Raw genomic sequence first — 27,945 nt, forward strand, 5'->3', positions numbered from 1 at the left:
ACCCAATTCTCTTTATTACAACCGTTGACCTATTCTAGAATATAGGTTATTAGCTGTATGACATTTTTAGCCTCGACATTTAGTCAACATGTTTCGAATAACTGATGGTTAGGCTCGTCAACATGGTAATATCTATGTTATTAAAATAGTGTTAAAAACAATCATATATTCCTTATGCACGAATCTTCTGACTCAAAACTAGCACATTTTGGGGTGTCTACGGTTAAAATCTAACATGTGAAATTTCAATTCAAGAAGCAGGGGCATTGTTCGTTAACTTTCCAAATGAGATTTGCAAGCAAAGCTTTCTGAGAAGAAATGGGGAATGGCCCCCGCCATTATGCGCAAAACAGGGTGAATTGCTGCAGTCGAAATGTCTTTTTGTGAGAGGAGAATTTACAACTTGGTAATAGACCTTTTTATGTGCCTCTATCGCCTGTCATTGGATGCCACTGGTCATGTGCAAGAGGCAAACGTCTTCATGGCCCTTTTCCTGATTTCCCAAGCGGTTTTTTCTCTGCATTCTGCTGCTATAGCGTCCCCAACCAAAACGCTCAGCCTACACTCGCTCCAAATTTGCCTTATTATTGCTTGAATGAAAGTGTGAACATACCAGATCCTCGATAACTATATTGTTATTTACTTGACTTGTCAGGGCTAGCGTTTCTTCCTGTGTGCTTCCTGAACTCCACATCGAAAGGAGAGCCTCTGCTGTTCATCATCCGTATAGTTTCACTGTAACATCATGTATTATTTATACAGAGTCACCACAAGAAAACACATGGATTACCCAGCTGCATTAGGTAAGCGTTTAATGTTACAAACATCATGTTAGAATGGTTGTTTATTGACTTGCTCTATGCTACTTCCTGTCTCGTTGCACCAGGGTATATTAGCAGTATAGGCTAATCAGAACCTCAGTCGAGATGACATGTATAGACTAAAGCCAAAAGACACATGTTTAAGATAACTAAAACTGCTGCTATGCATGTATTATGAGTCAACACCAATGAACGTTTACATTTAACGTTGCATGTGAATCTGAACGCATTAAACTGTGATCGGTATTTTACCAATAGGCTACATTTGATTGAATTGTAATTTGCTGTGACAATGGGTTGACGTGTTCATTTTAGTTTAGCCAAACGGATTAATGTATACGGACGGATATTTAGCTTCAGTAGCCTATAACTAACGTTTACTAACTTTCAAGTGCTTGCAGGGATGGGTTCTTTCGATGTTTGTGCGTGTGAACAGTATCTGTCGGTCTGTCTGTATGTCTGTCTGTCTGTCTGTCTGTCTATATGTTTTTGTTCTGTATGTGTATCTTTGTGTATGTTTGATATATATATATATAATTGATTCTATAATGTCTCTGAAGTGACACGCAGCCTAATTGAGTTTTGAGGAGCTGGCTGCCAGATGATTTTAGACAGTTCGATGTTCTAAGTGAATTCTATTCATTAGTCCTCTTTTGGTGCATGAGGTCGATGTGCGAGGTAATGGATATCTGCATGATGGAATTTTTATGAAGTCACCTGATATTGTCTTAATATTAGTTCCACTTTCTATCAGGGACGTTGTGTAGGCCTACTTGTGAATATATCGTTACACTCAAGCTACTGCTCTATTGGCTATATAATAACAGTAATAGCACACTGTTATATAGTTAAACTAAACATGATAAACATTTGCATTGTATTTTCAGATATGGATGTTTAGAACATTTGAATGTGTCATGTTGTAACAAACACGCGTGGGAAAATGCAACATATAATGTTAACCTTTCAGAAATGCAGTTGTTGAGCTTTCCCACCAGAGAAGCAGTTTTTATAGATGTTTTCAGCTGCCTGAGATGGGGGCAACGGAACAAAGACAGTATTTCACTGTTGTCTGACAGGCAGCTGCGAAAGTATTTACAGCTTTACTGCAATGCGGCAAAAGAGAGAAAGCCTGGAAAGAGGGCAGCCTATAAAAGTGGGGCCTGCGAATGACGAAACCCTGAGCATTTAAATTACTCGATTAGCTTCTAGTCTTAACTCTGGATCGGAAATCACATCACGTCCCAATATATGTATGGATATAGCGTTGTCATTTCGTCCTTCGTTCGTTCTTACATCCTATCGCCCATAAATTAAATACAATATTACACAGTATATCAACGTATAGATAGATCATTTATCTAAAAAAAATAAACCGCGCGAGAGAACAGTTCCCTTGATTATTATGTTCGGTGTGTGTTTGTATTGCGGTGTTTAACATTTTGCGATTGTAGTGGTTAGCCATACGAATTAAGTTTTTTTGATTGCCAGTCTAGTTTAGCCTATAAAGTATGCAGTTATTAAACATCATGGGAGCATATTAATCCACTCTTCTGCGGTATAAGGGATGAATGAATAATGAACCTAGATCGTCTATGGATTTTTCTCAGATTGAAATGCATACATAGCCTACCATTTAAACATATAGCAAAATATAATGGCATGCAAGTGGACGCTAAAATCTAGGTGCAACAAATTGGTAATGCGCCATACTGATTGGGAGAAAAACTGAACACGCTGAAAAAGGGGAATTATTATCATGTTCCAGCAAGAGGCGCTGTTGTCCAACATTCAGTTATCCCTTCGTTCTTTTTCCGCATAGTTTACCTTATAGGTCACTGAACTGGAATATGATTGGTCCTTACACAATATGACCAACCGATGCGTACTATGCCTAAGAAATTGAAAGGAAGTGGTTTCTGAATTGAAATATCAGTCTAGATGTAGGTGAAGTTTTCGTATAACAAAACATTTTTTTTTAGAGGGTGTAGTTAATAAGGAGAGTGGTGGGGTCATATGAGACTGGCCTACACCAATGCATGTGATGCATTTGATGGTTCGAACGTTTTAGTAGTCGTGTGTGCTTCTGAATCACCCCAAGCCAGCAGGGCATCTTTTATGAAACTTTACAGAAAGGAAACGGTGAGCGAAACACCCACTGAAGTGTGTAGACTACGTCAGGGATCACAGAGTCATCATCCGTTTAAAAAAAAATAAAAGATAGGCCTTTATGGGCAAGCAGTCAAGCGGAGCAAAAATATATATAGGTAGATGTTGACCTATACAGTCAGGTCCAAAATGATTGGCACCCTTGACTAAGATGAGCAAAAAGACTGTATAAAATAAATTATACAAATATGAACCTATATTGTATGTTCAAAAAAATTGGGAAACTATATTATTTTATACTAATACAACTGCTCACAGAAAGAGATTTTGTGGTAATACCTAATTTTATCAAAAAGATAGGGGTCAAAATTATTGGCATGCCTTTTTTCAATACCTTTCAATACCCCACCGTGCCAGGATAATGGCACTGAGCCTTTTTTCTAAAATGTTTTATGAGTTGGAGAACACATTGGGAGGGATCTTAACCATTCCTCCATACAGAATCTTTCCAGATCCTTGATATCCTTCGTCTGTGCTTATGGACTGCAGTCTTCAATTCAAACCACAGGTTTTTAATGGGGTTCAAGTCCGGAGACTGAGATGGCCATAGCAAAATGTTGATTTTGTGTCAATTAACAATTTATCTATGGATTTTGATGTGTGCTTGGGCTTGGGCTTGGGCTTATTGTCTTCCTGGAAGATCCACTTCCAGGTTTTTAGCTAAAATGTCCTGGTTCTTTGGTTTGTTGTTTTGCTGGAAGATACTCTTGTGGCCACGTTTCATCCTCCTGGCAGAGGCAACCAGGTTTTTAGCTAAAATGTCCTGGTCTTGGGTTTGTTGTTTTGCTGGAAGATACTCTCGTGGCCACGTTTCATCCTCCTGGCAGAGGCAACCAGGTTTTTGGCTAAAATGTCCATGTACTGGGTATAGTTGATGATGCGGTTGACCTTAACAAGGGCCCCAGGACCAGTGGAAGCAAAATAGCCCCATTACATCAAAGATCCACCACCATATTTTACAGTAGGTATATGGGGTACTTTTGTACATGTGCATTCTCATTTCAACACCAACCCCCTAATTGGTGAGTGGCTGAGAGGTCTATTTTCATGTCATCCAACAAATATAAACCAGGAGTTTGCTAAACAGCGTTGACACTTGGATTGGAACCGGTGCTATGGTCAGATGACATGAAAACAAATGTCTTTGGCCACACACACCAGTGGTGGGTTTGGAGTCTAAATAAGGATGCATGAGCAGAAAATAGCCCCATACCTACTGTAAGATATGGTGGTGAATCTTTAATGTTATGGGGCTATTTTGCTTCTACTGGTCCTGGGGCCCTTGTTAAGATCAAATGCATCATCAACTTTACCCCAGTGCATGGACATTTTAGCCAAAAACCTGGATGCCTCTGCCAGGAGACTGAAACGTGGCCGGAAGTGGATCTTCCAGCAAGACAACAAGCCCAAGCACACATCAAAATCTACAAAGAAATGGTTAATTGATCACAAAATCAACATTTTGCAATGGCCGTCTCAGTCTCCGGACTTGAACCCCATTGAAAACCTGTGATTTGAATTGAAGAGGTGAAGTTTATCAAGGATCTAGAAAGATTCTGTATGGATGAATGGTCAAAGATCCATCCCAATGTGTTCTCCAACTCATAAAAGATTTTAGTAAAAGGCTCAGTTCATTATCCTTGGAAGGTAAGTGAGGTAGGCTATTGAAAGGTATTGAAAACAGGGGTGCCAAAAATTTTTACCCCTATCTTTAAAAAAATATATATTATTACTTGTTGAACAAAATATCTTTCTCTAAGTAATTGTATTAGTATAAAATAATTTAAATTCTCCATCTGTTGGAGCGTACAATATAGCTCAGTATTTGTATTATTTATTTTATAGAGTTATTTTTGCTCATCTTTATCAAGGTTGCCAATCATGTTGAACCTAATTATAGAACAGATTACTTTATTAGACTTTTGAAATGTCTTTATATTCACCTAAAAACACATATTCATATGAACAACGCACATTAAATTCCACATCAAGGTGAACTTGAAATAGCAAGTGTGAACCCCCCAAAAATATATATTCTTATTTTTTTCTATTGCATAACATGTTTTATAATTACATCCCTTTTATTTTATATGCCATCAAGCTAATCGGCGTTATTGAATAAGTGCAACTTGGAGGGTTATTTATGGCACCAGTGCGGTGTCATGAATGGCTGTGGGGGAGCACGTGATGCCATTAAACTTTGTTTTATGGCCTGGGAGTTGACAAGCCAAAATATAATCATCATTGTGTATTAGTAAGGCCGTGCAGATGGCGTGGAATAGACCTTGGAATTGGTGGAAGCAAGTATAAACCTCTGGTTTTGTCTGAACATGGATGTGTTTGCCTATTCGATGCAATACGTTGGTCTTTGGGGTGAGCTCTGTTTAATCATTTGATAGGCTACTAAAACTAGTGCGTGCGCATGCTGATGTCATCAGGTATACTTGTCTGTCTCCATGTCTGTCTCCTACAGTTTGGTTTGCCTGCTTCGAAATCCAGGACTTTAACCACAGTAGGATGTGTATTTTGCATTGGCCAGGATGTACGGGAAACAATTAGGAAGTGTTTGAATATGTCAATACTTGGCTGTTTACGGCTGTTATAACCAATAATCGTTGAAATCAGTCGTTACATAAACAATGCTTTTTGGACAATGGCTGACAGCCTAATATTGTAGCCTATAGGCATATTCGTTTTTGCTTCAAGTAGACTAATATTGCGTGATGGTTTATTAAAACCTGTAACATTTTAATTGGTCTGCAATACGCACATATTTGAATGGCAATGGCTAATAGGCTTGTGGGGATCTGAAGTCTTATGGACTGGCAAGTTTTGAATTCGGAGGGAAAAATTTCAACCTGTTGTCACAGACTCAATGGCGTTTACAGTTATTAGCGTTTCCTTAAATGACGTTTTGGTGACATAGGCCTTGTTATAACACTGTATTAATGAAGTTAAATACACATCAGTCCTTCTGAATCTTAATAACCCAACAATATCTTAAAAATAGCCATGCTCTATCGCGCCCCCTAGTAGTGTACAGAATATTATCGAATCATAATTCCTTGTACTATCGTCAATTGACCCATATCAGGGTGTTTCTGTGGGCCTACATTGGGATGTTATGTAGGAAGTGAAGTGATGACATTGGAAGTGATGATTTAGTTTGTTATCCAATACAAATACATTTACATGAGGCAGCATGAGGCAGGGACAAAATGCACGAATCAGAATTGTGTTATAAAGGACTACACTACAGTAGGCATAGGCCTAGGTTTTTATTTTTTATTTTCTTTTAGCAATGTAAAGGAGTCTTTTTTTAATTGTTTTTCTGCAGCCTGTCTGCCACTTTGACCATTAGTGCATTTCGAAGTTCAATGCACTGACAACGGCTTTAATAGGCCTACAATTGACAGGCTATATTTTATTGAGGTGATCTTTTTATTGAATTGAGAATTTCATTTCTGATAGAATTTCAGTAGTCTATGATGGCATGTTTAAAAGAGTAGCTTTAGTGTCTCTTTATTTATAATAAATAGCCCACAAATAAGATTTCAGGAGAAATACAAATGTTTTAGGTAACTTAAATCCATAGGCTAAATTATACATGTTGTCGATGGTGTTTTGGCACAGAATCTAGCTTTAGTGAAATAGCTACTTGAAATCGGAACAAGTACCTATGAACAGTTGTATAGTAAAATAACCCTAAATAGATCAGAAAACATAGCAAGTTGGTTCATTCTTGGTTCAAACGAAGGATAAAGACAAGTGCTGACTTCATCGTTCTTTTGTTCCTCAGTATCCTATCTCGGCTTTGACCGAGCAGTTGTCTGAACAAGTCTCAGGGCAAGGTGAAATCTAGGTCAAGCTGTCCAACATATATTAAAATGTTATGACATGTAATTACAAAGGTGTAAAGAGTGTGATTCATTTTTTCCCAATAAGATCATTTGAAAATGGGACGAAAACCTTTTGACTATCTCAAGGTTAAAGGCTTCTAAAGTGGTCAATTTTAGTTTTTTGAAAACGTTGTAGAAGTGTTGTGAAACGTTCGGCCTTTAACCTTCGTTCTTAAACTACTAGAATTAGACTACTGAAACTGTCCAGTAGCAAAACATGAAGTCGGCCTGGCCTATAATTTTGAGAGAATAATTTAAGGACACATCTTCGGGCATCTTACTATAAGGCCTGTGTGAATACTCAGTCAAATTTAGAAAGCACTTGGCCAATCAAGTGTTTTAAAACGAACAATTGTATTTTATTTCAATAATTTATGTCATTCAAAAAGGTATGTTATTAAAGGACATTTCCACAGTGGCATATTCCCTAGACTTTAGACCAAGTAGTCAACTCAAGGGTCGTTTGAGAATCGTGAACTTATGTACTTTTTGAGCTGTCGTTAAAGTAAAAATAATTGAACTTTTTGATACGTTTGCAAATGATTTAGTTTGACCTCGTGGCCTTTAGCCTTTTTCCTTATGGGTCCACTCGATATTCAAGCCTCGGACAGTGGGTAGAGCGGTAGGCCGGTTAACTTGTTTTTAAATGGAATCCCTCCAAAGTGAGTATCGGTAGTCTATACCAATTAATAGTGAATGACCTATGTGTTTGCCTATACCTCTAACCAATAGGCCTAACCGGTTTACATGTTTTCTTATGCATTTCGAAGCTGGAACAGAATCGCTCATTTTACTGATGAACTACTTAGGACTTACCAATATCTGATTAATCAGGGGCTATGATTTTATGGAAGTTATCGAAACATATTTTGATACACATCCATTGTTTACAGTTGTCGACGGTATAAGAGTGTATTGAGTATGAATCGTTTTTTTTGTATTTGTCTTTTTGAGAACGGAATCTAAAGGCTGGACTCTTGAATTGCGAGAAATGATGGGGACCCCTGTATTCCGTCGTCTATATATACCCTGTAGAACCGAATTTGTGTGATAAAACAAGTCACAGATTCGATTCTAGGGGAGTATATGGTCGATGCAAAAACTTCGATTTACTTATCTACTTTGATAGAATTTGTAATCATAACAATTCCGAACATTAGATGATGGCGTGCACATCGTTTTGATTGCTGGATTGCACCAGCTATTCTGTCTAATGATTATTTAAAATGATATTTTATATATTCTATTGAGTAGAATCTGTTCTAATAGTGAAAGTAAATGTTTGCGTTATATGCTCTTTCAGTGTCACTTGTCATTTCATTTGGTGATTTACGTTGATAGAAAGACATAGTCCTAGTCATGCTCATTAGAAGCCTTTTTACACGCGTCACTTTTTGGCCTGTACATGTATCATTACAGCCAAGCAGTCCTTTTCGTTTTGATAGTGAACAAAAAGTAACTTGCCATAACAAAAGTTATAGGAGACTGAAGTCTAAACAGATTTTAACATGGCATCTCAAAGTAATGCATTTTTTCTTACGTTTTCATACGTTTTAACATTTCAATCATTGAATTATTGATTGTTTGGCATTGGTTGGTTGCCACGAGGCTCTTTCAATAGTTTTGAAAGGGATAGGGTAGATGAAATGATGAGATTCTTGTAACTTTTGGATGACCCCTTCTTGACAAAGACAGTCACCATCAATTGTCCCCAGGCTTTATTCCCCTCTTTTTGTGCCAGGGAGACGTTTTGTATCTTTTGTTTGTTTATCTGTCAGACTCACTGGCCTTAGATTGATTTAGTATTGTAGAACAATAAGCATATTAACCATATTATTACACAAAACCATCTAAATGTCCATCTATACCCAAACTTTGTATTTAATCCATTCAGATTATTTTCCATTGACTGTTAAGGATGACCACAATTGATATTAAGCTGTTGACATTAGGTACATACATTTTTACATTTAAAATTTTATTTTTCAATATAGCGAGTACATTGCCAATCCTGCATTGGAACTGGTTAAATATTTGTTTTCATTCAAAATAATTTCGGTGCTTTTTTTGAAATTAGTGGAAATTGCTGCTGTAGGTGTGCAGTGTATATCCGTTAATGAACCAGCTTTACCTCCATTGGCCAATCTGGTCACATGGTTCCCTAACTTTATTCAGTTGACAGCGAGTAGGAGGGCTTTATGGAGGGTGGAAAAAAAGACAACTCGAGAAAAATTTGTATTTTCTACCTTCAGAAATTAATGACCATGAGTTCGTTTATGGTGGACTCTAAGTATGTGGACCCAAAATTTCCTCCTTGTGAGGAATATTCGCAAAATAGCTATATACCTGACCAGGGGACAGACTACTACGGTCCAGCGCAGGACCCAGGTTTCCAGCATCCAGGAATCTATCCACGGTCAAACTACACTGAGCAGCCCTTCAGTTGTACCACTGTGCAGGGTTCTACAGTGCAGCCGCGGGGTCATGTGCATGAGCGAGCCAGCCACCCTAGCCCTTTCACTGCACAGACCGAGCCGTGTCCCCCGGTCCAAGTGACTGGCCCCCGGACTTGTGGACAGCAACAAAACACAAAGAACCAACATGGGATACAAGCCAAGCAACCTACAGTAGTTTACCCCTGGATGAAGAAACACCACGTTACTACGGGTAAGATTGCCTCTCTCCTCCCCACGTCTCGTTGGGACAAGTTGAGGTCCAGGAATTTAGCCACATGAAAATTATTGCGTGAAATATTTATGAGTTGCTTTGAAGGGGCCGTCAATTACTCCAGCCATAAATGTTTATTGCTAAGGAAATAGGCCGCTGTCTATGTGGCCGTCTCAGAGCTCTTGAAATGTCCACTTGCCTTATGACTATGTTTTATTTTATTGTGTGTCGACAATATTTCAGATGACGAGGGTGAAAATAGAACAAATTGAATGAAAGTTTGGTCATAGTTTCGTCCAATTTCATTTCTGGATCAAGTTTTTCATTGTTTTGTTTTTAGCTAGAAGTTTGGAGCGTCCCGTGAAGGGCTGTTGTTTTTGTTAACTGGGACCTAATTGGCTCACATTGGTGTTTTGTTTCTCACAGTAAACCCGGACTACACAGGACCTGAACCGAAACGGTCTCGGACAGCTTATACAAGACAGCAGGTTTTGGAACTGGAAAAGGAATTTCATTTTAACAGGTATCTGACCAGGCGGCGTCGCATAGAGATTGCCCATACACTCGTTCTCTCCGAGCGTCAGATCAAAATCTGGTTTCAAAACAGAAGAATGAAATGGAAAAAAGACCACAAACTACCGAACACAAAGGGAAGATCTGCATCGGCTTCCAGCCAACATTTACAAAGTATTCAGAAGGATAACCAGACTAATATCACAACTTTATGAATATTATGGGAAACTTTGAATCTTACATGAACTGTAGGCCTATAAAAAACTATTTCCCATTTGACTTTGCATGATCTCAAACATGGCATTTTCGTCATAGGCAGTTACATTCAGAAGGACCCTCGATGTGTGTTGGCTCGCTGAATTGAGTCCATTTCCAACATTGTAGCTGATAGGTGCTCAGAAGATATGAGTGCATCACTACATGCTTCACATGCTTCAAAGAGGTAGCGGTAGATCGAACGAGAACTTTCGCTTTCGGACGAAAGCTTGTTAAAGAGGTTTTCTTATGGTAGGCCTACTCTTCTTGCTTGCTATGGTTCTCTTCTGTCCACAAAAGTCAGAGTACTACCTGAACATTTCTATCTTTATTTAAAAGGGGGGAAAAACGTACAATTATGTGAAGTTTTTGTACACTTTAATTGGAAATTGTCTTGTGATGAAATCAAGCTTTTAAAAAGAACAATATTTGATTCATATAATGCAAAAAATAAAATGGCCATTGCACACAAAGAATCAGTTGATCCATACATTTGTGACAATATTTGTTACTTTTATATAGCCTAGCTTAAAAAATAAGTAGTGTACTCGTATTTATGGGTGCTAACTGGTTGAATTTGTTCTGTTTACGTTTTCTGAACTTTTATACAATAAAGCTTTTAAAATGGCGTTAAATTCTATTGAGAAACAAGACATTCCTGTGTGCAGACCTTTCCCAGTGCCCTTATTCGGTTATAAATCTCTCTTGACATCTTTGTAAACAGTGTACATATAAAGTGGGTCTCACATATGGCATCTGAAACTCTTTCATGAGTTCCCTTGTTCTTTGCATCGAATTTATATTTTTTGAGATGCTTCGCTATTTTTTATTTTGATCCATATCAAACAGAACACTATTAAAACGATATATTAAATGTTAAGGACGTTGAGGAATAAAAATACGTGTCATATGTTTCCCCCATTTTTATTCTACTAATTTTGTAATATAGTGTTTAAATTTCATTATGATTATTTATTTAATTAAATATTTGTACATTTCCTAAAACCCACAACTGTTCTAAACATATCTAAGAAACGAACGTTTATTTAATGAGATGTGTTCAAAACGGTTGTGGATTATTAGAATTGTCTCTTTTGTTATGCATTGTAAAATCGTTTCATTCATGCGCTTAGCTGGCGTTAAAATCGAACTATGGCATTCATTTATACCAAACCAAGCCACACAGGCATTCATGTCATGTTTCAAGACAGCTATTCCTGTATTGCTCCAATCATCGTCCTCGTGACAAAAATAATCATAACCTCATGTATTGCGAAGATCTTCTTCCCTCTGAAGAGTCTTCATGATGAGAAGTTGAAAATGTATTTCAACTGAAGTTCGACAAAAGCTCCAGAGGCAGGTTCACCCAGAGGACACTGTTTCTATCGCCTTAGACACATTTCAGCCGCGAGGAGTGACCTCTAAACCCTTGACCCGTCGGACCGATACAGCCTTTTTTCTCTCACAGGCGCTATTCGCATTGAGTTTCATTTAGATACTTTTTCTATTCTACCTTAGTATTGGTTTGCTATAGAATATTGGACGCTTATGTAACTCGGTTAAACATGTAGGCTAACTTTTTAAAGCCTATATGTATTCTGCCAGATGCACCTCAAACGGTACTGATTGTATATTAATGTCTCACCATGTTAATGTGCAATCCTGTCTGACTTTATTTTTGTACCTGCTTTTTATTCTGTACATTCCCAGGTGTCATGCAAAACTTTCATGGAAAAATAAAGATTGTTACTTGATATGCATTATGGTGGCACAGAGCACTCACGTCTGTCAATAGATTTCTTTATCAAGTATTAAGAGGGTTCATGCTGGGCCATTGAGCAGATAAAATAGTTAATCAATGTGCACACACACACACACACACACACACACACACACAAACACACAAACACACAAACACACACACACAGCTGTCTTTCCCAGTTTAGGTCTTGTGTGGCTTTCGTGATCGTGAAATATCAGATACCCCCAAAGTATTTCCATAATGCGTAAAAGGAGGCATTCTGTAACATTTGGGTTCCATAGCAAAGCATACAAGAACATGGAATAGGGCCTTACTTGCGATACAACCACATAATTCGAACTTTATGCATGTCTCTCACTGACATTTACTCAAAGGTTACGAGTCGATACCTCAAATGAGGATTTAGCCTATGGGTTGGGTTCGACCACACATCTCGCAGACAACGTTTTACTTAATTGTGCTTGTTTGAAAAAATAATGGCATAGTTGACTAACATAACGTGTTTCATTGGCCGGTAAGTTACATTTTATAGCAAGAATCATGAATGTCCCCTAACCCACATCATTGTTAGATTCAGTGCCATGGGTTTTATGAATGCAAGATCAGTGGGGTTATATTTGTGATCAAATAAAATGTTCATGCTTGGATTAAAACTCATTTGAGTGCTTATCTGTTTCTCTTTGTGTGTGTGTGTTTCTCTATGTGTGTGTGTGTGTGTGTGTGTGTGTGTGTATGTATGTGTGTGTGCGCGCGCGCGTGCACGGGTGTGCATGTGTCCTCACATTTGCGCGCACTCCTTTATAAGTTTAGCTGGGGAAGCCTTGTGTCACTTACACTTATTCATCTTCAGTTTGCCACTACACATATTTCAGTGTACAAGCATGATGATGTCATTGCAAAAGAAAGAAAACTGCACCAACTTCACTCTGACCAAAAAAAATCCTTCTGTAGCCAAACCATAAGCTAAACAACAGTTCTACATGCAACCCATGTTGTTGTACGTGTGTTTTCAAGACTATCCCAATGGATTGCTGAATATTACATTTTCATGTTTCTTTTCCACAGTGGACCTATGAGGCATGTAAACACGTAAATTGTCTCTCTTGTTCGCTGAAATGACCATGGGAATAGTCATAAAATGCCTTTTATGTAACACAGAGTTTGAGAAAAGCAATCATATTTCAGTACTTGCCCCGACAATGTGCAGTGTGCATTGACCTACATGTCTGAACACAATAAATGAGAGCCATAAGCGGTGCCATTTTCAATGACACTGCACCGAATATGGTATACACCATTGCCGCGCTCACAATGGCTTTCAAACGGCCATATTTGATTTCCTGCTGTTCGCAGAACCTGTCTTCGCCAAGCGAGACAGCCCTTTAAGATATATTAAACTGTGCTGTCTGCATTCAAAGATATAATTCGGAGTCTATACCGCTCCTCTCTCTATTTCTGACCACGTGATTGTCTAAATAATTAATGCAGCACGTCCCCTAGAAACACGGCGTCGTCATTAATCGCGAGGACTCTATCAGACTTGAAAACTGAAGAGATCCCAAGAAAATAATATCCAAACGCTCCGATACCCAACGCAACTGTAGCCAGCACTTTAGCACAGCATCTCAACCAATGGAAGCTTGGTAGGTAAATATTTGAAATTATTTTTTTGAGTAAGATGGTAAATGACCATATCTGTCAGATATTTGATAAATAGCGCTCTTTGATGAGTGCGTCTTGGACAGGCTGAACTTGTTATGGGTTCTTCAGTGCTGTGGTTTTTATGAAGAAAAAAAACAGACCAAGAGGACAATGTCGATATTATAAAGTGGTAATATTTTACAACTAAGATCCGTGTTATGTTTCTTAGCAAGTAAGTACAAGATATAAATATTTTCAGCCACCTTTTACTGTGTGAAATGGTTGTGATTAAGAATGTGTGGGCAGAATGAATGCAGCACTGTTGGGCAGTTCTATTTCGTTCTTGAGGGCTGTATGCTAGGGCCTCTGTGATTTATAATATCACCAAAGAGAGCAACTCGGTTATTGGTTTACACCAAATTGCCTGTTACGAAATGTAAACAGAGTGTTAAGATGAAAAACATTTCAAAGTGGTACAAGTGCAATATGTCATAATACAAAAGCTTATATTAGACTATTCTTTGGATAACACGCCAGTTACCTGCATAATGGCAAAAACTAAAATCGGAAACGTTGTAAGAATATATCTCTTTGGAATGAACTCTGATGACTCCCCGTTGCTACCATTGTTTATATTGTTGATGGGGCATAATTCGAAATGTATTTCTGAGAGTAGTAAAAGTAGTGTTTGAGCAGGTTGACAGTTATCTGCCTCGTTGTAAATCATTCTCAGTAATTCCTGAAAGGGTGCGAGGCTGTTGGGGGGCCGGGCGAACACTGTAAATCTTTCACTTTTATTACCCCATGAACATATGCTGCGACCCTAGTAGTCCTGCATCCTTCCCTCAGTACAAGATAGGCCTACCTCTCGGCCAGCTTCCCCGCTGTCTTTTATGGCTTTACATCTCCATCTTCCAGTTGATTTTTGAGCTCACGAATTGTCATTTGAAGGCGTTTTGTTATTTACATCGAAAACAGTGACTGAAACAGAAAATATGACTCTCCTTGCATGTGTTCAGGCTCAAAATTAGACTACCGTACGGCCGAACACCATGAGAAATAGCACAGCAGACACACAGTAGACAAGAGGGTTTCCAAATTGGTTTATTTGCGTACAATTCCACAGGCCTTTTCTCATGCATTAATATTGGTCAATAGGTTTCATAACATTCAAAAATGCCCATCTCACATCTCATAGTGTAGATGTAAAAATACGTTTTATTTTTAAACAATCGTGATAACAATATGATAGCAGTTTCAAGTACCAATAATGCATCTAAGTACACGTCCAAATGTACAATCCTGTATCAGAAATCATGTTCAGAACCCTACATTTGTACAGAATTCTCAAAACTACATTAGGGTTCTAATCAAGGTTGTATTTTTAGTAATTCGGGCTCTTTCAACAGCAGTTTTATGAGAAATCAAATATGACCAAAATACCGTATATGGGCTATGTAATCAGGTAAACATGAAATGCACGTTGTATGTATGTATTATCTCTTAAAGATGACTAAACAGCCACCCGTGTCATTCAATTGCCATAGTATGCCTGTAACCTGACCGAATAATACGTCTGATTATATTTCTACCATGGAAAGAAGAAGACAAAATCATCCCCACCAGGAAATCCTATCGCAAGTTGAGCATTTTCACTATGGACACAGGTCAGATAAAGAAATGTAAACGCCATCATTTAAAAAAAAAAGGATTTGTGGAGTTAAGGCTTGCTTGCAGAAGCAGCCTCAATCAGAACATCCCGATCACGTGAACAAATATGCTTGTATTTTAAGGCAGTGCCTTTATTTGTCATCATAAAGGTTTCCTGAAACACCAAAAATCTTAATGATAGCTTCATTTCGGTGACTGTGTCTGAAAACCTGTATTTTTCAATGGGAGATGGTTGCCAGATTTTTTGGGGTGGAATAAGGATCCCTTCTTCGTTTTTTATTGGTAGTTGAGCGTGAGTCTTTCCATTCTATCGGGAATACTGTCTGCATTGGTATATGGAAATGTCTGAAAAACCGCAAGATCAGGTTTAGGACAGTATTGTCTACAGACAAAGGGTGAAGGATATATTCTAGAGACTGCAGGGAAAGGAATTGAGACTAAGAAACACGAGTATATGATAAATTGATTCACAGGTAAGCAATTGTATGGCAAAATGCAACCTTTAACCATGGCTTTACATAATGCTAGAGAGTAAATATGATTTATTCCATTGAAAGGAGTTGATCTTTATTAATGTCGCTCTTGTCGGTAACTACGCTTATAGCTTAAGTCTTATGGACCTTAGATACGATTTTAAGACAGGTTCACAATTTTGAGCAACCACTTTGAAAGGTTAGTTTGGACAGACGTATTTTGACAATTGGTTTTCAGCTGATTTTGCAGTTTGATGAAAACTGACCAAAAGAAACGGAAAAAGAAGCAGAGGAACTTTTCATTCTGACTCCGAGGTTGTTAGATCGTAAATCACATTAATTTGTTGTCTTATCGTCACAGTGATGTTAGACATGATTTATGTGGTTTCAGCTATATGGCTTTGTTAACCTGCAAATGTTATAATATTTTGAATGGATTCAATTGTTTTAATTTGTGTTTGAGAACTACTTTCAGGATTTCTCCATTTGTAAATAAGAAATATATAAATAGATATAGACGTATTTTTTATTTAAATAAACATAGGCTATATGAAACACTTTCAGTTGACGTTCTGCACTCATTTTTCGTGAAGTTATTGGATCATTCTGAATCTCAAATGTTTTTTTATAGGCCTATGGGAATTAAATATTAATTAAGAACAGGTCTAAACAATAGGCTATTGTTCGAATACTGCTCAGGTTGATTTGTCCTTTTATGTTATTGACTGTAATATATGTTCAAGTCATTATGAATGATTTTAATTCACTATTGTCTGACTATACTGCGCTTTGATAACGAAATATGACTGGCAAATACTGAATTTAAAGAAATGTATTCCAAGTAAATATTTGCAAAGTATGCTTAGTTTAGAATGTGCGTCTAGTGACAAAATATATTAATGGAAACATGCCTGGAAGCTATAAAGAGCTGCCAAACCAACGATAAGAATCAAATTACAATAATAAAAACAACACATCCAATAATTCGGAGGATTTATCCTCAAATTCGTCTTAAATTTAGCCAAATTAACAAGCTTATAAAAGCTATAGGCCTTAGCTTTATACACATGTTTAAGTATGAAAAATGAGTTAATTAAATCATCTCTCGCTTCCCAGCCCAGGGATGCACAAAATGGATATTATTGGTTCTTTTTGATTACTAAAGTAAACGTTCAAAATAAACCATCTTTAAAGTCAACTTTATATCCAAAGCGCACAATGGACACAAAGAAAACGATGAAATACAAGCAGACATTGTATATACCAAACTTACCGTAGCAATGCGTAGGCGAGAAACATTGTTGTCTGAAAAGACGGTCATGTCTGGCCAGAGTAGTAACAACATGTGGCAACAATACACTTTCAAATCCACTCAAAACATATCGACTTCGACTTCAACATAATTCTGGAGTTCTGCACATTTCTAAAACACGCTAGGCTATATGTCAATGATAACATTTGCTTTTTGCCGAGAGACACTATTCTCAATCATGTTCTATTCGTCTACAGATAGCTAAGTAAAGCGTAGTTAAAACTTACATCAAGTAGCCTAAAGACTAGTTTCTTATTTCTGGTGTTTATCTCCTCAAATGTGGCCATGTGTCCCATCGTCAGGCAGTTTCAGCTTTTAAAAAACGGGTGAAAAGTACTGTGGTTAGGATTTCATTGTGACTTTCTTGAACGCCTTCCGCTCGTTGTTCATTAATCTATGAGTTATTGCTGAACAAGCCAAAGGTCAGCCAAAAGGCTTATGACTGCTAAATATTTTGGCCAGCTCTTTCTTTGTTTAAAATCTTCAGTGTAAGATTTTCTTCTCCATCACTGAACTACATTTTCGGTTTAAAAATGCCTTAAAATAAAGAATAATGTGTTGGAATTTGTGGTTGCTGAATTGTTCAATTTCTTCTCGTGTATGCTCATATAATGATTAGAATAGATACTTGTTCACAGAAGTTAATTATGGTGCTATATCAAATTCTCACTGTAAAAAAACAAAACCAGTAGGCCTACAATGGCATTTCATCAGAACATCTAAGCAATAGAAATGGTGCAATTTGTTATATGAAATGATTACCCTAAAGTAATCCAATGTCCTTCCAATAAAATGAGGAAATGGTGGTGCTCAAACAGTTTTGTGAAACTCCCATGTATTGTTTTCTCTTTCAGGTCGAGGTGGATGTAATGATGAGCACGTGAAGAAAAATACGACACATATCTGTATAAAATACGGTGAGCAGCATTTATTTAATGAACTTCCGTTTACATATTCACATCAAATATAGACAACAAGCCTGTATGTGTCATGCATAGGCCTATGCCATTTTTTTATTCTCAAAAAACAGTGTTCAATAGGTAAACAGATGATATAGATTATAAATGCCACAGTTTAATTCAATTCTCCGGATTAGCATGTTCAGTTTCCCTTGTAGGCCAATATAGCCAAGTCTACCAGAGGCTCGTTTAAAACATGCACTTTATCCTTTAAACATTGAAGAATGTTCATCATCTTGACATGCAAGAATGCAGAGTAAGGCTAGATGCAAGTTGCAACAGAACATCATTTCTTTGTTTAAACAGAGCATAGGGAACATATCCATACACAAGTTGGTTATGAAATATACATACCCTACTGGGCACAGATGTCATTTCAACGTTTAGTTTGGATTTACATTTGCTTGAGTTGTCAACTAACGTAAATTCAATGTGAAATCAACAAAAAAATGTCTCAATGTCATAGGATTTAGGTTAAAAGTAGGGTTTTTGGAAAAATACGAAATTCCCTCATGTTTTTTGCAATTCCAATAAGTTTTCAACGTTGATTCAACGTCATCACATATCATTTTGCTGTTGAAATGGCGTGGAAACAACGTTGATTCAACCAGTTTTTGCCCAGTGGGACATTCAGAAGTAACATTTAAAACCAAAACAGAATTCCACCAGTCATCCCATCACCTCAATACGAATTTCAAACAGGAATATGTCCACTTTTGCGTCAGTGACGATGGTCCTCTTTATAAACAAAATGATTCCATGTTCTGCGGTTTCAAACGTGCGTTTGCGAGAGCGTAGTAGCGGCAATGCAGAATGATTGTTGAGGCTCGATTTATATAAACGGCCTCTCTATTATTGCTGCAGAACTTGCAGAGTATGGCATTTTTAAGCTTGCCTTCCTCCTACGCTTAGTTTTACACTTCTGAGGGTGGCAAGTCTTGAGGACTGATTTTCTTTTCATTCCTCTCTAAGGCGTTTACGACCATAACATTTGCAGTCATAAATTTTGCTGCGGTCCACAATGACAGGTGCATTGATATGCACGCGCGGACATTCAGGGAAGAATGATTCAACTACTGTAGGCTATTAGTTTGTCTCCATGCGTGCCTTGGTCATTCAGTGTGTTACGTATGTCAAGAATTGAATGTGAAATCGTTTCCAAAAGTAGTGAGATATGTTGGGTGAAAAAAATATCGGTTTTATATGTAGTTTAGGCTCTGGTAGATTGCTAGCTACAGTCTAAATATAGGCTTAATGATTACAGGCTACATGAGGGTGCCAGAATTCAAGAGCAAACTTTTGACACCGATGCATTTGTTTTATACGCACATAATTAGCATATAGGGATCCCACCCATTCCGACCACCCCAATATTTTTGGTGAGAAGCAGGGAGAGGGGATGGCGCTTCTTTTAGCATCATAACCCCCCTCAGCACACGTGCGTTGTGATAACATTTTCAAAAAATAATTTCATGGTTTAATAATTGCTTTTTGAATAAGGTTATGAAAGTGGCATTCAAAATATATATTTTTTAAACGTACAGGAGCGCGAGATGTTGGACTTAAGTTAACAACAAATAAAGAAAACATATGAACGAGATTTCGTTTATAAATCAGATTTCCAAATAAATCGAGAGAAGTCATATTACATGTTGGTGTGTTAAAAAGGCAAGACAGTAAGAGCTGATGGTGGTTTGTGATTAGGTAGGCTACTGAAAGGAATATTGTGTGGGTAACCAAATGCTGATTCAGCTTATTTTCTTAAGTAATTCAAGAAGATCTTTTGATCTTTTGGCAAAAGTTAAACGTTAACTCTTTTGTGCCAAACATGCCAAATGGTTCAAAAGGGAGAGGTTAAGAAGGCCTATTGATGATTTGATAGTTAAAGAAAGCATAGTTTGGAAAGTGAAGTTATAACTTCTACAAAACAGCATTTTTTTGTTTTTATTTTTCATAATAGATCACGTGATCAAATACGATTGTATTGTTTGTAATATGCCCTGGAGTTATATTGAAACCAACACCAGACTTCAGGAATCTTAAGAAAATGACTAAATGTTCGGTTTATTGATGGAAGGTTCTTTTTCAATCCAGAGTACAGTGTATGCTCAATCATGGTTTAGTACACGTTCAGTTCATATTGCCTGCATTATGAGCCTAACAACTCTTCTCTTCGTAGGTCAAGGAATACAGAGGCGGTGGGAAACTCCAATCACGTGATACAAGAACACCCATGCCATTGGATAGGGCCTTGGTTTGAATCTTCACAATGCAGAAAGCTACATACTACGACAATTCTGGACTTTTTGGAAGCTACTCTTACCCCAAATCCGACTCATATATGTATGGCCCATCTCACCAGCCCTACCCCACTTCTAACCTTGAGAGTGATTATCAGGGTCCAGTTTGTCCAATACAAACCACAACGGTACGGCCACCCACTCATAAAGACAATGACATGAATGGCAACTGCATGCGACCAAGTAGCAGCCAAGGAAACACCCAACAGTCGAGTATTGGTGAACAGCCGCAGGCACCTCCATTGTCGGCATCTTCCCCTAACTCCAGCAACACTTCAACTCAGAAGAAGAAATCTCCCCCAAACAATGCTTCAAATACTGCCACCCCAGTCATTAACAAGCAAATATTCCCATGGATGAAGGAGACGCGATCGAACGCCAAACAGAAAAGCAACAGCAGCAACAATTGTACAACTGCAGAAGGTACAGTGTGTGTGTGCGTGTGCGTGTGTGTGTGTGTGTTTGTTTCAGCATGATTCGTCTGGACATGGTGGTGCGTAATGCGCGCGTAAAAGGGCGATTATTCTACTGTGCGCATGGGTCATTTTAGGCAACTGCGTAGGCCTATGTGAAATCATTCATAATACACATAGAGACTTATGGTGTTTACTATGTATTTTCAGGTGAGTCCTGCGATGAAAAAAGTCCACCTGGTCCAGCCTCCAAACGGGTCCGAACTGCCTACACCAGTGCACAACTTGTAGAACTTGAGAAGGAGTTCCATTTCAACCGGTACCTGTGTCGTCCCCGAAGAGTGGAGATGGCTAATTTATTGAACCTCACTGAGCGCCAAATAAAGATCTGGTTTCAAAACAGAAGGATGAAATACAAAAAGGATCAGAAGGCCAAGGGGATAATGCACTCTCCCATCGGACACTCCCCGGACAGAAGCCCACCATTAAGTGGCCCAAATCACATTGGATATTCTGTAAATGTAAACAGCCTCAGCTATGATGCGCCCTCGCCCCCGTCATTCGCCAAACCCCAGCAAAACATGTACGGCTTGGCTGCGTACACGGCACCATTAGGTGGTTGCATACCGCAACAAAAAAGGTATCCGGGGTCCGAATACGAACACCACAGCATGCAAGGCAATGGTGGCTTTGCCAACGCTAATTTGCAAGGCAGTCCGGTGTACGTTGGGGGAAATTTCGTTGATTCCATGCCAGCCTCGGGCCCCATGTTCAACCTCGGCCATCTCCCTCATCCCTCATCCGCCAGCGTGGACTACAGCTGTGCCGCTCAGATTCCAGGCAACCACCACCATGGACCCTGTGACCCCCATCCCACATACACAGACCTCACCTCTCACCATGCGTCTCAGGGAAGGATTCAGGAAGCGCCTAAACTAACGCATTTGTAATTTGTGAGGATTCCATCTGTGTGCCCAAATTATGTTACGCTCTTTTATTACCTCACTAGTCTAAAGTAATTTATATGATTACACTACAAGTGAGTCATGTGTATTACCCAGTATTATTATTGATATTACTATTAATGCTATTGTGTAATTATTTTCTAAGAATAGCTGTGGTACATTTTTCTTGACTGTTGAGGATGCGTAGGGGAGACCGTTTGTTTGTCAGTTGTTCGTTTTCTGAAGTGCAATGCGCAGTATGGGGACTGAAAATGTCATAACATTACTTGAAGGTAAGTCCTGTAGATCTGACAGTAGTCACCCATCTTTATAGGGATGGATTTTATAGAAAAAAAACTAAGGTGTCTGTTTGTTAATTTCAAATTTTCTAAATTTGAAGCGTCTTATTTATTTTTCCAAGATTGTATTGCATTTATCTCCTTTCCTATATGTATTATTTAACGATTTTTGTATCACACATTATTTATCATTTACATATATGCCTATTTATATGGACATCTAGAATTTATGCAACATAGTTCGACAGACTTTGACATCATAGCCCTTCAATAGGTACACTGGTTTTTGGTGAATGCTAGTTTTAAGATATGGTTTCAATGGCTGGTGGTTTTATGTTGTTGTAGTAGAAAAGTGTAAATCTTGGAATATTGGGGCATTTTTCATGATTTATCTTGTGTCAATGCCTCTATGAAAAACAAAGTTATATGTAGCCTTTTGAAATACCGAATATTATAAAAATGTAACACACCAGCATGTCATTTGTCGTCATTGCCAATTTTCATATCACGTCATTGTTATTTCATCAGTTGGACTGTCCATGCATACATTTATGAAACGCTAATGATATGAAAATGTTATATTTTATTGTGTTTAACATTTTGTAAATAAAGTGCTTAAATTTACACAATGGATTAAAAGCACCGTCATTGATACACATGACACACGTAGAAACAGGAAATTGCCACCATTTTGAAGTATGACATAGTAAATAGAAGGCTTATAGCCTTAACAAAGAAATGGCATGTCTCGTCGCCTAAATTAGACACACACGGAAAACGATCCGTTGTTCACATATGAGGGGAGAGTGAAATTGAATCGAAAGCGTAACCAGATACCGTGTATGTCTGCTTGATGCTGAAGAAATGCACATTTTCCATGACTCACAGACACTCCTATTAGGCCTGAAGTCAAATTGCGCAGGAAGACTATATTCTTCACAATGTAAGCTCCATTTTTGACAGGGACGGCTAATTCATTTGCTTTTTCTAATTATTTTTTGTTTCCAAAAGGTATATTTCATCTCAAAGTTGCTGATTTATTACCACAGTCTATCGTGAAGCAGACCACACGTTCTACATTTATATGAGGATTTTCCTTTATCAATATTTCCTTATTTGAAACTGTAGGCTGAACAAGTCCACATACTGTATAGGCGTATAACAACAGAAAGCACATGGACTGTTCTTTTACGTTTGAAAAGCACAAAGAAAATATTTGCGTAACAAAATATTCGTAAATCGGGAAAAATACATAGGCCAGAGTATAGGCCTAATATTGTACAATCGTCTGTTCAACGTTAGTGAGTGACAAAGGAAGGATGCAGCAGCGGTAGGCTATGTTGAGCTAGGCATCTATAGGAGAGTGCCGCGCATCCTTTCTTCCTACTTGGAGAGAACATTTCAAAGCTCATTAATCAAAAACTCGTCGCTTTCAGACTCCACACTGATTCCACCTCCTTGTGAACAAAGCATTTGCATTCCAAATTCTAGAAACACATTTCAAACTGAGAGGCCAAACTTTGGTAGATGTACAAAGAGCACACGGCCCTGGCTTAATAAATATCAAGGAATGAGAGGGACGAGTGCGCGCTTAGACAACGAATCTGAGCCACCGAAGGTATCATTAGAGGCGTCGAGAGAAAGTAAGTGGGTCTGGAAATGTGTTCAATGCATTCAATTCCTCAGATAAGAAAAGCATTATAGACTGATTCAACGTCTGAATGAAATTAAACCAAAGTAATTCGCGAAAGCTGTTTATAGCACATGATTAATAATTTGCATTTTTCTAATATGGTAAAATAGAATCTCAGCCTTTTAATTACTTTGATTGTATGCCCTACATCAGAGGCACTGAAGTACCATCTTGTTCGACACAGTGGATGGCGGCCATTTTAACCCTCGGTGAGCTTGTCCTTTCATCTTTCCTCATACATTTTCTCCATCCAGATAACGATGACGTTGATACCTTGATATAATGGACTTTGCGCACAGCACCCAACCAACGCTGGAGCTATTATAATGGGGTAAAGACAAAAATAAATCTCTCTCCAAAGAAGGAAGCAAATTCAAAATAAGGATTCAAATAGTGAATTAAGATTAAATGTACGTTTGATCCTTCCGTAAAGGGTACTTGGCACCTATGATTCCTTCAGTGATATTTTCGTTTTATATATGACATGGACACACCATAAAGGTGAAACAGATTGCCTACGTGTGCCATAACGTTAATAGGTTAATGATGGGTAATGGCCCTGGGATGGTTTGCCCATATATTTGATTTAGTCAACAATATGTTTGACATTCAAGCATACTCTTCAGTTAATTATTGCACGATTATTATGAAGCTTATAGCTAATACAAAGGAAATGAAGAGGGAAATGAATTTCTTGTTACAGTGGAGTGTGCCGTAGAGTGTGCAGGTGTAGCCTATCATAGGTCACGCTGCAGCATCAACCAAGAGCAACTTTCTCTGTAGTTCCACCTGTCCCCCTCTCACATGGTTGTAAACAAAGGCCTATGTCTCCATATGATCCAAATAAGTTCAAATGAGTTATTGTACAGAAGTCCCACAATGTTATTTTAGACTATTCTCATATATCTCGAAATTGTATTTGGTAGGCCTATCTGATATTGGTGACAGAAACTGTAGTATTCAGGAGGCATTAGAGTACTTGGCTGTCAGCATAGTGTGTATCTGGGCGGCACATTATCGCTTGAACATACATAGCTAAGTATCCTTCTATCAAAAGGGGGGTTTTGTGCATGGCTAGTCATATATCCGTGGACCCACCATCACTTCAGTCACTTGTCGGCATTTGCGGTGCAGGCCTGTGCATGCATGCTTTGTGGTCACTAGGCCTACTTCAGAAAAACTGTGTGTGGAATTTGGCATGTATTTAAACAATAAAAAATGTATGGTGAACATGATAATGTGTCAAACAGTTTGTTTTGACACAGAAATACTGCCAACGTTAACTTGTTTAGTATAACTTTTATGAGTAAAAAAACCCAATAGATCTACATTTTACTGCCTCTCTGTTAACGTACCATAAGGGCCTATAAATAAATACGATATTGTCATTATTGATTATCGTTACTAGTAGTATAGGCCCTAGTAGTAGTAGTGGTGGTTAGAGGCATGCCAGCGCTTCTATTACATTCGCACACATAAAACGGGTAATAATGATTACAATAACAAAACATTGGATGTCTAAAACCAACCCATTCCTGTTTACTTCACAATAACTTTAAACATTAGCTTATATACACATTATAACACAAACAATGATTCTTGTTATGACATACACAGTATATCCGTCATTTATATGGAAAGTACTTGGGAGTTATAGTTCATGCACATCCTTGTTAAGTGCAGCTCACTTGGGTGCTCCACTTTGTGGCCCTGATTGGATAAAAGGGGCCCAGACCACGCCTGCTCAGTAGTGGGTCATATTTACATGTTGGGCCAGGAAGTACAGTAGGCTAACTAATGAGGACAAGGGGCGCTGGAAATCATTAACCTCTGGTGGATTTACAACGCCGATTTACAAGGGACAAACATGAGCTCGTATTTAGACTTCTACTCGGAAGGCGACATGATGCCATTGCCTGTGAAATTCTGTCACGACGAACACAAACCAGGGACACTTCAGTACCACGGGGAGATAGTTGGGAGACTTTCGTCAGGTATGCAGGACCACCAGAGCAGTAGTCGGTCGATATCAGGAGGAGTGCACCATCAAGGTGAGTTTAAGGTGCCACGCGATAGCGACGCATCTGTATCTGATGGCAATTACGTGGATCAGGGACTTGCTTATAATTTGGCGTATGGATGCTACAACAACGTGGAACAGAACAGGGTGCATACCCAGTGCGTGGACCCGGCATATTCAGGAAACGGTCCTTTCCCCAGCCATCCCACAGAGACCTACTACCACGATATTAGAGAAACAAACCAGCAGTGGCAGAGCATAAAGATATCGCGAGGATTCGTCAATGCCAGTCATCAGAATCCATCACCATCCCATGAGAATTGTCCAAGAACTGGTCCTAGGCAAGAGGAGCCGCACGTTTTGGCAAACACATTTGACTGGATGAAAATCAAAAGAAGCAACCCCAAAATCAGTAAGTAAATGCTACTTTATAATTGAAAATTCAAATTAAAACATATCATTTATTAACTTTAACTGACTATAAAGACTCAACCTGACATTGTTATTTGACTATTTTACAGGTAAAGCTATTGAATATGGATTATCGAACGCCGGATCAATTCCAAGAACAAATTTCACAACCAAGCAGCTAACAGAATTAGAAAAAGAATTTCATTTCAACAAGTATCTCACCAGGTCAAGAAGGGTTGAGATAGCCCATAGTTTGCACCTGAATGAAACCCAGGTGAAAATATGGTTTCAAAACAGAAGAATGAAACAAAAGAAGAGAGAGAAAGAAGGCCTTACTGGGACGTGCGTGGCTCCCATATCGAAGAACTCGGACTCGTCCCCATCGTCAGAACTCAACTCTCCGGTTTCATCCCCTCCCTGCTCCCCCATCACGCTCTCCCACAGCGGATAACCGGAGGGGTTGAACACGTCATTGTGGTTTACTCAGAGTTCTGTTGTCACCTTTGGCTTTTCTTATCTGTTGTAAATACGATACACTCACTAATTGCACTAATGTCTTCTATGATATTAAGAATAAACACTGTGCCTTTTGTTTAGTTATCTGACTGAGGGAAAGTTCCAAAATGTTGTGAACGAAATTGTTTGTGAAGTTTCAATCAAGGGCCACTGTTTGTGTCTTGAACTAGAATTGCCTTACTTATTGATGACTGATCGAAGCGTTACACTGAATTAACCAAATATTAAACCAAATGCCTTATTATGTAAAGATTAGGTTTATAAAATCAAGTGTGAATCAGAAGTTTGCAGGGGGAAGCTCCAAAGTGTTAGAAGTGATGCAATTGTTAATAAAATGTCAATTAAGTTTACGTCATTCTCAAACTACTCTCCGACTTCTATCATGATCTATACAATCTTTTTAACTACCCATGTACTGTATGTCTATGTTACCCTGAATTTACCAAATATTTTTTATTTAAAAGCCATAGTGTAAGGTCGTGCTCAGGATATTTCTTCAGTCTGTTGAAGAATGCACTAACGCTCAGGTTTAAATATACGATTGTTGAGTATAATAGCATCATTGAAGAGTCCCTGCAGTCATACCATTTTGAGTGACAGCAATTAATAAAGTACATATAACTCATATCGACATTTTATCATGTTGTATTTAGTTTCTGATTGAAAACACACCTTTCATGAATGCCAATTTTGCAAATGGTTTGTCCATTTTCAACTACAAACAAAGTTCAGTGTGTGTCAAAATTCGTTACAAACCTGTACTGTGTTGCTCACGCAGAGTTTGTGTGGCAAACGCAATACAACTAAAAGCTAATGGTAGGACTACACTCCCTACCCATCTTTTATTTTACAATGAAAGCTTCTGATCCTTGTCAGTACAACATAAAGTCTTTTAAAGTATTTGATTACTAGAGTTGTGGTAAGGATTAAGCTACCTAGAATTAACATGCAAACACTGAGGGAAAAAGTGGTCGGCAACCCAGGGTTTTCTTCATAGCCACATTTACCCTCTTTGATATCCAGTACTCACATTTGAGGAACGGAAGGACCGTGGCCCTCCAGGAGGAAGCTTGTGTAGATCGAACAGTGGGGAACTCGCTAGGGGTACTGGGTCACCACAAGTTCAACCCAACCCAAAGAAAACACACTCAAAGCACGTGTGCGCGCACACACGCGCGTTGTGTGAGAGTTGAATAAGTTCTTCTCC

At 38.4% G+C, this 27,945-nt stretch overlaps 3 protein-coding genes across 4 annotated transcripts; all 3 read left to right on the plus strand.

Annotated features, from left to right (window-relative positions):
- Positions 1-245: 245 nt before the first annotated feature.
- On the plus strand, positions 246-22,722 carry hoxd3a (homeobox D3a). 2 transcript variants are annotated; one of them, XM_029711188.1, is made up of 4 exons: positions 246-803; positions 18,038-18,100; positions 20,322-20,865; positions 21,066-22,722. In XM_029711188.1, exons 3-4 carry the CDS (start codon positions 20,412-20,414, stop codon positions 21,803-21,805), a joined length of 1,194 nt encoding a protein of 397 aa, XP_029567048.1. In that variant the 5' UTR covers positions 246-803; positions 18,038-18,100; positions 20,322-20,411; the 3' UTR covers positions 21,806-22,722. The 2 variants fall into 2 exon arrangements, with proteins under 2 accessions (XP_029567048.1, XP_029567049.1); XM_029711189.1 differs by lacking the exon at positions 246-803 and adding an exon at positions 13,525-13,729.
- On the plus strand, positions 7,707-12,743 carry hoxd4a (homeobox D4a). The gene is made up of 2 exons (XM_029711190.1): positions 7,707-9,556; positions 9,983-12,743. The coding sequence occupies exons 1-2, from the start codon at positions 9,088-9,090 to the stop codon at positions 10,282-10,284; spliced, it is 771 nt and encodes a 256-aa protein (XP_029567050.1). The 5' UTR covers positions 7,707-9,087; the 3' UTR covers positions 10,285-12,743.
- Positions 22,723-25,485: 2,763 nt separating the features above from the next.
- Positions 25,486-27,376, plus strand: LOC115161506 (homeobox protein Hox-D1-like). Its single transcript, XM_029712481.1, has 2 exons — positions 25,486-26,223; positions 26,333-27,376. The coding sequence occupies exons 1-2, from the start codon at positions 25,659-25,661 to the stop codon at positions 26,671-26,673; spliced, it is 906 nt and encodes a 301-aa protein (XP_029568341.1). The 5' UTR covers positions 25,486-25,658; the 3' UTR covers positions 26,674-27,376.
- Positions 27,377-27,945: the final 569 nt, after the last annotated feature.

The sequence above is a fragment of the Salmo trutta genome, chromosome 24 (assembly GCF_901001165.1).
Source record: "Salmo trutta chromosome 24, fSalTru1.1, whole genome shotgun sequence".
Taxonomy (NCBI): Eukaryota; Metazoa; Chordata; class Actinopteri; order Salmoniformes; family Salmonidae; genus Salmo; species Salmo trutta.